This window comes from Manis javanica, chromosome 10, assembly GCF_040802235.1.
Source record: "Manis javanica isolate MJ-LG chromosome 10, MJ_LKY, whole genome shotgun sequence".
Classification (NCBI taxonomy): domain Eukaryota; kingdom Metazoa; phylum Chordata; class Mammalia; order Pholidota; family Manidae; genus Manis; species Manis javanica.
In genome coordinates, this window is record NC_133165.1 from 52,482,096 (window position 1) to 52,493,119 (window position 11,024).

At 39.6% G+C, this 11,024-nt stretch overlaps 1 protein-coding gene across 2 annotated transcripts; it reads right to left on the minus strand.

Moving 5' to 3' along the window:
- Positions 1-376: 376 nt before the first annotated feature.
- THUMPD1 (THUMP domain 1 NAT10 acetyltransferase adaptor) lies at positions 377-5,945 on the minus strand. Of its 2 annotated transcripts, none has more exons than XM_017666782.3 (4): positions 5,645-5,945; positions 3,789-3,966; positions 2,622-2,870; positions 377-2,183 (listed from the first exon to the last, which is right to left on the minus strand). In XM_017666782.3, exons 1-4 carry the CDS (start codon positions 5,873-5,875, stop codon positions 1,765-1,767), a joined length of 1,077 nt encoding a protein of 358 aa, XP_017522271.1. In that variant the 5' UTR covers positions 5,876-5,945; the 3' UTR covers positions 377-1,764. The 2 variants fall into 2 exon arrangements, with proteins under 2 accessions (XP_017522271.1, XP_017522272.1); XM_017666783.3 differs by having other exon boundaries at positions 3,789-3,963; positions 5,645-5,942.
- Between the last annotated feature and the right edge of the window lie 5,079 nt (positions 5,946-11,024).

Consider the following 11,024-nt stretch of genomic DNA (forward strand, 5'->3'; position numbering starts at 1 on the left):
AGAATTATTCTAAGAGAACTGTTCAAGCCATAATTTCTTCTGCTTAACATCTTTACACATTAGTAATTAAGGTGGACTAAAATATTAAAGCTAAAATGAGTAAAGTAACCCCAAAATGATAAGTAAATTTAATTAAGTACTGTATTATTATACCTCATTTTGAAGCAAATTCACTGTAAAACATAGTTTGGATAACTTACATGAATATTTAACTATTCGAAAGCAATTAAAACTATCTTTGTACCTGTTTTTTTAAGACAATGTATATGACTTTTATTGATACATAATTTGATATATAAACATCTTTTATGACATATCTACTTATTACAAAGCAAGAGACATACTAAGCATAAAAAAAGAAAAAACACACCACATGAATATTTAGGGAATAAATTTATTTTTGTCATTCTGAAAATATCAGAAATTGAAAAACCAGCTGCATACTTGGCTATAACAAAAGGAAAATAGAAGTAAAAACAACATTTAGAAATCCTGTATAACCTTACAGAAACAAGTTTTAAAATAGCAGATTTAGTACCTTCTCCTCCATAGAGCAGAACAAGTTTACTATACCACAGCAATGTGGCAGAGTTTTTGAACTGACAATTTTTTTAAAGAACAATTAAAAGAAAAGGCAGCTCAATTCCCACCCTGGAATCTTGTCATGTTTAAAGTAACATGTTCAAATGTCAGTGGAAATAAACAGTTGGTAAACCTGAAAACAAATCTTTCAATGAATGAATTCAGATCCCAACAGAACACAGTACTTCACAGCTGGGGAAGAAGAGCTTTTGTCACACTCCAATCTTACCAAATACAAATACAAAAGCAGATTAAAAACAAACCACTAAATCAAAATCCTATAGAGAAGCAGCCTTCACAAACTAAAAGGAACCCAGTTCCACCAAGTTGTACATTGTAAGCATATGGCCAATTTTATTCCCCGAGTCTTACATTAACAAAATAGAAGTATTTTTGTCTCAGATCAACTCTGATGAAGTAAACTAAATCCTGTCCTCGTTTCCCTAAATTTTTAAATGCTCATATGATCCTTTTCAGATGATTTCAACCTACTAAGAGTTAATATTCCCCCAAATCTGAAGACATAAGGAAGTTCAGCCCCATATGCATTAGCACTACCCTGTCTGCTCTCTTTGCCCCTCACAAATCTTTCTACTCTGGTTTGCCAAGCAGGACCACTAGCTAGGAGGATAAAAATATATTACCATACTGTTACATAAGCACAGCCATTGCTGTGGGAAGACTTAACATTTATAATACTTTTGAACTTTTAAAAATGTAACTAAACCCATCTCCAAAACTTAATTTCACAGCCCCTTAATTTCTCAACCTGAACATCTTATTTTGCAGTTCTTTTTGGTGTCTCTTCCAGCTTTTTCCAGTAGTTTTACACTGGAGGAACCCTTGGAAAACCTCAAATTAAGGAAACCCTGAAGGGTAAGCGAGTGTCAGCACCAAGTTGAAGTACACTCTTCACAGAAATCCCAACCAGTCAGAGGAGGACTCAGAGTGTGCCCTTCTCAATTAATGCACATGGGCCTACTGCACACTGCCAGAGCTGAAAAGATTGCTAACAAAATTGTTAACAGAGGTACTCAATCACTGTTCACTACTGTGAATATGAGATTATGCAGCACACACAAAGTTCAAAGCAGTACTTTCAGTCACAATTTTATGTGGATTCCCAGTAACATCTCACAGAACCCCAGATGAGAAGCCCACCTCCGACACCAATTTTTTTTCCTATGAAAGGTCATTTTCATTTGACTCAGATCCTTCTGTGACTTCACTTGCAAGTTCAGGTTTAGCTCTCCCCTCAGTCACCACCTGTGTCTCAGACATTGGTTTGCTCTGCTCCAGTTCCTCACTATTCTCCAGGACTGCTTCCTGGTTATTTTTTTCTTCTGGGTCACTTTGATCTGATTTGTCACCAGATTCCAATTTAGCTTCTTGCCCATTTCTTGCTTGTGCTGCCTGCTTTGGGTGAAGCTGTGATGGGTCCTTAGCATTCTTCACCACCTCCTGGAGATTATATTTTCTGAACAATATGTAATCTTTCACAACACCGAGGCAACACACAGCTTTAATGATTTCTACTACCACTGTGTACTGTGGACTGGTAAGATCCACTTTATTTTCCGAATTGAGGCTGCCTACTATTCCTGTAACAAAAAGAATGGGGAAACACTTAGGGGAAGAAGGATACCATGAAGTTTGATGGACACAAAAACAATCTCTCACCTCTTTCCTGTTTGCAACTTAGTAAAGCAAGGTACATAATTAGTTCACTCGTCTATAAGGACCTCAAACAAAGTCCCTGAACTCTTTCAATAAATACAAATGAAATCCTGAGACATTTTATCAGTACTTTTCTTTCCCAAAGAAAATTCATCTTGATTTGGAAAAGACTTGATATCTAACTATCAGAAAATTTCATATCCAACATACTAAAATTGGTTTATTTGGTATTAAGGACATTTTAATATACTTGTTCTACACTCAAAAATGTTAAGCCTCAAATCTTAAAAATAAAAAATTCCTGAATACAAGAACAAGTACTATATCACTGCACATCAAGGTAAAAACCAAGGGAAACATACCTGCCAATTCTTTGATAACCTCTTCTCTATTCATATGACTATTATTTCGAGATTTGTATATAATCTGAAATGTCCCTTTGTTTGGAGCTTTAAACCAGGGTTCCAAAAATGTTTCTGCATATTTTTTCATATCTTCTAAGAAAGCCTTGCATGTGCCTGAGATGGGTAACATTCGTAGAATAACCCGAGTCTTCTTCTTTTTGGTTTTGTACATATCCTGGAGAATATGATGTACCAATTTCTCAGGTTCTAAAGGAAAAAGAAAAAAATTAGCACAGAACAAACAAGTTAAAAACAAGTTCTCAGACATTTTAAATTCTTTTCAAACTCTGAATTTTCACTGGTGGTGCCTACACTGACAGGAGAGAAGAAATTATCATAATGAATTTTTAGTAAGAATAACCAACCACTTTTTTCCAGTTAATATTTCTTCAGTGTCCACTATGTAGTAGTGTGGTATCTAATATTTTAACTCTTCAGCGTCACTGCTTTCACTAAAAATAACTGTTCATGAAGACAGTGGAGTTAAGAGTTTTATCCAATAACACCACCATACTGCTGTTTTCCTATAAAAATAGCAAAATCAAAGTAACAAACATTACTGCACACAGTTTCCAAAAACAAAAACAAAAAACCCTGCAAGACACTTTAATTAATCCATTAGCTAAGTGCGTATAGAAGCCTAGACCTCAGACCTTAAAGGAACCACAAAATGACAAGTTGCACAGGATCATGACGTAGTCCTTAGACTGCATACAAATCCGTTTTGAGCTGCTCAGTTTTCAATACTTTTAAGTAGGTAAAACTGCATTTAAAAATGTAGGAACTTTTCCAGACTTCCAACTTCTTTTGAAAATTGGAATATTTGGCTCTACTAGGACTGTATTCCCAAATAGCTAGAGTTGTTTCAAACTGGCTGGAACTGAGTTGCAGCTGCTCCTTTTAGACAAAACATGTACTCCTGTTTTGCCTAAAGTTACATACAAAGGAAGTAGTAAAGCCAGGTTTCTATTCCCAAGCCAATTAGCCTAGCGCTAACAGTGTAGAAAGGTTGCAATCCAAATGACTGACTGAGCCACAACCACAAAGCCATTTTGTAGGTGGTGTTCTCTGAGATAGAAATGTCTAGGTATTTTAGGATCAATAAAGCATATTAGTCAGACACACCTATCCCAAGTGTCCTGATGAAGACTACATTATTTGCTCCACTCTCTACTGACTGGAATCTTCTTAGCCTCATCTCTGTAGATGCCTTAATGTCACCAACTTCTTTCTTCAAGGCAGTCTCCACATCATCATCTTCTCCCTCATTTTCAGAGGGCTGCTCATCCTTGCCTGTAAACTGCTTGCATAAAACAAATGAGCAAAAATGCCACAAAGTTCATATTAAAAACTATACTTACTTATGAAACCCCCAATGGCAGGTAGCTCAATATTGACAGTAAAGCCTTTTATTAAGAGACTGAGCCATCACTCCCTCCAAAATGTGGAAGAAGGGAATTCCCTCCGTCTGTGGTGCATATATAGTTGATCCTTGAACAACACTGGGACTGGGGCACCAATCCCTCACCTGCAGTCAAAAATCTGCTTATAACTTTTGACTCCCCAAAAACTTAACTCCTAATAGCCTACTGCTGACTGGAAGCCTTACTGATGACATACAGAGTTTACTAACACATATTTTGCGTATGTGTTAAATACTGTATTCTTACAATAAAGCTAAAGAAAAGAAAACATTTTCTAAAGTTGTCACACATCTCCAAAAATCTTTCCAGTATATTTATTGAAAAAAATCTGCATGTGAGTGGACCCATATAGTTCAAACCCATGTTGTTTTGAGTATCAACTGTAATTTGAAAATGTTCTCAAAATCATCTTGACAGTCTGGGGCAGTGGGAAATTTTGCTCACCAAATGTATCATTTCAGGGTAGACCTTAATCCCTCACTAGGTATCTCTGTGCCTGATATGACTATCTGCTTTTGGGGAAATCAGATCAAACAGTCATGGAATTAAAAACCCTCACTCCTTTTCTACTAAAGAGCAGGGAAAAATAATGGTTCTTGTCCTAAAAAAGATCGAACTTGCTCAAGTTACCAGTGTGGACAAGACATGTATTTGTTGCCAATTCTCTGTCCCACCAACGGAGTTGCCAATCAGGCACTAACAACAATTATGCACATTCATGGAGACTTTATTATATACCAGGACATATTTTAGGTACACAAAAAATAATTGGCTAAAAAGTTGCTTAAATACTTTCATAACATTACCGTTTTCATCTAGCTCAGCAGAATTAAATAATGTGCCCATGCCTAAGCCCTAGAGCTAGTAAATGATTGTACCTGATTTCAAATCCCCTCTGTTTTATAATTCTTCATTTAAGCCCTTGGAGTTTTCGTGTTCAGATTCCAAACCAAGAATATAAAGATTTCCAAACTCAGTTGGGACAATCAGGTTTCAGGTGGTTCTGGTAAAAAATGTTTTACTTCTTAAAATGTACTTTTACGTGCATTTGAGAAATAAATGGCACTGCTACAGGCATTCCTAACAGATACTGCTTAAGACACACACATTATTACAACCACGACGTTCAGATGGTGATAAGATATGGCGAAAACCTTGACACGGGATGAAATCTGCCTTTGTGAATTTGGACCATCTGTTCAACCTACTTGAACTTCAGTGTCCGCGTGAACATTACTTCAGAACACTTACCGTAAGAAGTAAATGTTTCTGAAAGAGCTTCAAAACCACACCGCCCGGAAGGCAGTATACAATCTATAAACCGGAGCCACCGGGAATAAAGATGGGAAAAAGGAAAAGGCCGCGGTGCAAGCACTCGGAGCGAAAGACCCGACAGTGGTCCGCAAACCAGGCCCGAGAGGGCGAGAACTTAGGCAAGGCCACGCCCCTTCGCCGAGAGCGCGAGAAAACTCCCCGGGCGTGTGACCGCAGTTGGCCTTCCGGCCTTCCCTCCTCCCTCAGAGGACGGCTGGCCGGCTCGTCCTCCGGGGCCCCTACCTTTTCCGGTCCGTACAGGTCGTCGGCGTATTCGTTAAGCAGGCTGTAGGCCTCTTCCACGCACTTGCGCTCGTTCATGTTGCAGGTAATGAGAATGCCCTGCAGCCCGGGTTCCAGCTGCCGCGGCCCACCACTGTCGCTGCGCCGAGCCCGCTTGGCCTGCACGTATTGAGCCTTGCCTTTGCGCTTCCCGCCGCCAGCCTGAGGAGGCTGCTGGAGTGGGGTCGCCATGGTGCACGAGCGCCAAAACGGGAGAGAAACGTTTCTCGGCCGCACTTGACGACCTCACTTCCGCTGGTGCAGGCTATACGTCATGGGTGAGCGACGGCCTCCCCTAATCCGGCCCCCACGTTTCACTCGTGCTGCGCGGGGTTCTAAAGCAAGTTGGCGGCAGTTGTGAAGAGGTGGTGCTTAGGCCCTCCTCTAGGCCTCCTGCAGGATTGCTTCACCTGCACTTATTTTTCCTCCACCTGGAGAAGCAACCTGCGGGTAGAGCTGACCTGTATTAGATGCTGAGCTCCAACTGGACATACAGATTGTGCTTGCAAAGAATCGTTACATATACTTATATTCATTGATTCATTTAATTAATATTAATTCAGCAACTATTTGCTAGTTATTGTTCGAAGTACTGAGGTTGAGACCATTAGCAAAACAAAACACACTTTCTACTCACTTTGCCCTTACAGGCCATTATATCTTTGAAGTCAGTGAGTCTGCCAAACCATCCTTTATTTTTGGCTTGAAATGTGCATATTCAATAGACTTTCTTTTAGTATTCCTGTTGCAGGACCCCAGAAGTACAAAGAAAAACAGGACAGAAAGTATAAGAAACTAAAGTCTGAAACCTGATTATCAGAATGAGAAATATGAAATACAGGGAAATTTGGTCAAACTTCTTAACATTAAATTGTCATTATTGGAACATTTTAACATGTAAAACATTACTTCCTAAATTATTGTCCATATAAATTTCTTCACGTGCTTTAGTTGTATTAGGTAGAAAGACAGACTTGAGCAGCCAGGGAAGGGGAAGATGAGGTTCAAGAAAATAATGCCCAGTTAGAGGGTCCCACTAAGACAACAGAGGCTTTGCAGGGAGATAACTTCCTTGCCTGTGGAGCCAAACTGGCCCCAGGCCCAAAAGAACAAAACTAAGAACTGCCCAAACTACACCTCATCATAATTTCATTAAAATAAAATTGTGGTTTTGCCCCTCCACATCACGGGCTTTTCTGGGTGAAGACAGGTGCACTAAGAGGAATGGTGTGTAATTAGAACTGTCAATCAAATGACCTTAGCCTGTCAATCAAAGAGGCACCATGGCTGGGACATGATTAAATAGACCCTCCCCCTAAAAGACCAGGGACTTTGTCTACCTTGACTCTGGCCCACTCCTTCCTTGGAGTGTGTTCAAATAAAACTTTAACTCTGCTTAGCTACTGTGTCTCTACATTTTCTTTGTCTCAGCCAGGAGAACAAACTCAACCTGAAACAGTTTGACACTGATGTCAAAGCAGGTGACAGTGAAATCTTGGTGTACAATTGTTCCAAGTACACTTGTGTCAGACAGGAAATCACACTCTTCAAATCTGAGCAAAATCATGAAGACATAAATGAGGGTTTTGCCTTTGTTGTCCTAGTTAGGATTACCTAAATCCAGTGACCCAAAAATGTGGAGTTGGGTTGTAGTAAGAAGTCAGGAATAAAGACCCTCTTATTTATTATGAGGCCTGTATCTCTCAGATACCCATTCTTGTGACTCTTGTGATTCTTTGTGAAAAAATTAATTCTGATATGAAATAATAGTCTAGAAATTCACATACATATAAAAGAATTTTTACTAATAGTAAAGGAAAATATTCATCTTCTGGTCTCCAATGTAGTATATGTTGCCACTTCCTTTTGTTCATACTTGTCCCCCAAATATTTCAGAATCCACTCCTTAGTCTGGATAGATAAGCAGTCTATCCAGAGTTAACACCCCAGAAGTGGTGGCAGTGGTGAACATTCCAGAATGTTGATGTCAGTCCCAGCTTCCCACTCACCCAGCAACCCTGGACACCTGTTCCTCCAGCCTTCTGTATAATTCTGTCAATTTCTCAAAGGCTTCCAATAAATTCCTTTTCTTCCTAAATTTGCCAAAATATGTTTCTGTATTATTTAAAACCAAGAAGTTGGCTTTTGTATCTCACTGCTTTCTCTGCGGTCTTTTTATCCATAATCTCAGCAACTATCATGTTAATATATTGTCTTTTTAAAATCATTGAGAAGATGCCTTTTGAAGACTGTGTTTAGGAGGAGCAAGTACTCCCCATTACTCACTCCCAGCTATTCCTGAAGTACAAAGCTATTGCCAGGTTTGAGTTCCTGCAAATCCTGAAGGAGGTAATCCGATATTGAAAAGGGGCACGGAGCTGAAAGTAATTTTTGGTTCTAACTCCAGACATACAACTACTTCCAAAAAAATTATCATCATCTTACTTAGTCCTTCCACTTATATATTCAGCGCAGCCTTTACTTCTCAGAATGTCATTGCATAGCATTGATTTTGGAGGTCCACCGCTGATTGTGGAGAACAGTCTCATTCCACTGGCATTGCTGCAGGAGGCATAAAGAAAGCTGGATGAAACTCTTATTTTTCTTTTCATCCTCAGTGTCTAAAATAGTGCCTGGTCCATAGTTAGGTGCTCAGAAATGTTTTTGAATTGAACTCAACCCAAAAATGACCAACAAAGGAAAAAGGTTAAAACTCATGCTATTAAAAGAAAGTACACCCAAGTCCTGATCCCATTAAACCATGCCAGAGGAGCTAGAAAAGGATATTGATCTCCCCCAGAATCTTTCTCTCTTCTTCTGGCTGTTGTAGTTGCTCATACATTGCTCTCTGTGCTTAGGATCTTAGAAGTTAGCATATTTGAGCCCTGAGCATATTTGAGTCCTCCATGCTGGAAATGCAAATCAGAAGTCAAACTTGAAAAACCAAATTCAACTTACTGTATTTCATGTTTGTTGATTATACTGGTAGCACCCCTATTAGGGTAGAAAAATATGCAAACCTCCAACCGCCAGACCAGAGGTTAGGATGCTATAAATTGCCCCAATTATTCTGTGGCAACCACAGTTGACACTTCCACTTACTTCCTCCTGAACCAGGCCCTTAGTCCAACTCTAAATAACAGCCTTCTCTTATTCTTGATTATTCTTATTTGTTTATTCTTTTTAAGTTTTTCCTCATGATTAAATTATTGTTTCATTAAGATAGTGATTTCCTTGGCAATGCTGAAAACATGTTTTTATAAAGTTTTTACCCGTGTGAACTTTTACCTCCTTAGGTTACAAGTCATGTCAGAGGTCTAGTGTCTATCACTGGGCACCAAGGGCACTATGATGTGGCTTGTAAACCCCTCTTCTGGCTCCTGTATATGTGAGTGTTTTTTACGACAAGGAATGTTGGTGTTATAGAAAGGGGCCTTTACACCTTGTCGAGCAGATGAGGGTGCTCTGAGGACATGGCCTTGTACTCTATCTAACCTATTTGCTGCATATATTCAGTAGGGCTTACAGCCCAGCAAGTGACGAATGCTATAAGATATTCTAAATTCCCTTTCTCTTTCTAACCTTCAAAGTTACTGCCATTTAACTTTTACTTTTATGTTCAGTACAGCATCTATCCTGACCCTGAACACAGACAGGAGACACCTTAGATATTCCTCCTGTCTGACCTTGCTCTCCTTCCAGGGTTTCCGGCCTTATTCTGTTACCCAGCACCTTCATGCAATGTCCTGACACTGAACCCTCATCTCCTGCTCACTCGATTTCTCAGTACCTGCCCCCTTCTGAGTTATTGTCATATATGATCAAAAGCCCAAATTCTATAGTCAAACCAAGTTCAGATCCCCATTCTGCCCTGTCCTGACTGTGGGACTCTGAGTAAATTACCTAAGCCAAGTTTCCTCCTTAGCTAAAAGAGTAATTTTAAGTGGAGACAATAATAATACCCACATCTTGGGTCACTGGAAAAATTCATTAAGATCAGGCACAGCAAGTTCACAGTCATTGTTCAATCAATGTGGACTTAAATACAGCTAGTTTGGAGCTCAGGGGTGACTCACTGAAACCTAGATTTCTGGGTCCATCCTTAAACCCTGTCACCAAAATTATTTGTCTCCTAATCTTTTATCTCAGTGGTCTTTTATATGTGGGACTTACTGACAGCTAACTTTAATTATTTTAGGAAAGAGGCCAGAAGAGAAACAAAGAATATTATAAAGTAAAATAAGACAAAATACAGGACATCAGTATGCCCTTACCCCTGCCAACTGGTTCCTGACTCTCCTCTGACTGAATGACACCTCAGGCCTCTCGCTGGCCCCATGTCCTCAGCTGACAGAGCTTGTGTCACACTTGTACTCTCACCACAGCCACAAGATGCAGAAGAAACATGCCAACATCCTGATCACCCGGGTTGGAATGCAACTTTGAGCGCATGTGAACTTGGGTCTATCGCTGCGGAAGCTCCATTTGGCCTGGCTCCGCACCTGCATGCATCTCCACTCAGCCCTGCCAGGGGCCTGAGACTCCGGACCCCAGCCTCTCCCAATTTGCTCTGTCCCTCCATTGTTGGAGGCTCCACTTTGATAGGAAGGCTTCTCTCTAAGGCAATGTTGGCATTTTGTGGACCCATGTTCTTGAGGGCAAAAGCGAATGAATCTCTTTCCTTCCAGCTTTCTTCTCTGACTTTATACTGTACACATGCATGAGTCTTTATCCTTAAAACTTTTCCTGATGTTTCATGGGTACTTCCTTCCTACTCATTTGAAATTTGGTTGAATCATCTATGTTTAAACTTCATTGCTTTATTATTTAGTTCTCCTTCTTTGAACATGTCTAGATCATCCTCCTGCTTTTTTACTTCCACTTCCATAAATGCTTCTAAGAATAAACCCCTAAAGGTAGAATCTCAGTTTTATAAAGGTGAGAAATACCTTCCCCTGCAATTCAATCATGCTATGAACCACACAGTCCACCAAATGCATCACATCAGGATTGGGTGAAACACTGATGCAAGAAGGATAAATTTCAGAGTAGATACAGCATGTATTTAAGATCCCAGGTGACTGAGGTTTAGAAGCTCTTTCAGCACAAATCAGGCCTAAATAAGAATAATGTACATTAGTACTTGGATTGAATAATTTATATTTTAATTAAAAATTAAAGGAAAATCAGTGAGAAAACAGCACTCTGTGTATAGACAGAGACAAATTGATTAAGAATGTACCTTGAGAGTTAGGCAATCTTGGGTTTAAATACTGACTGCACTACTTTGCTAGCTCTATGACCCTAGGAAAATGAACTGTTCTAACCTTCTTGCCCCTCA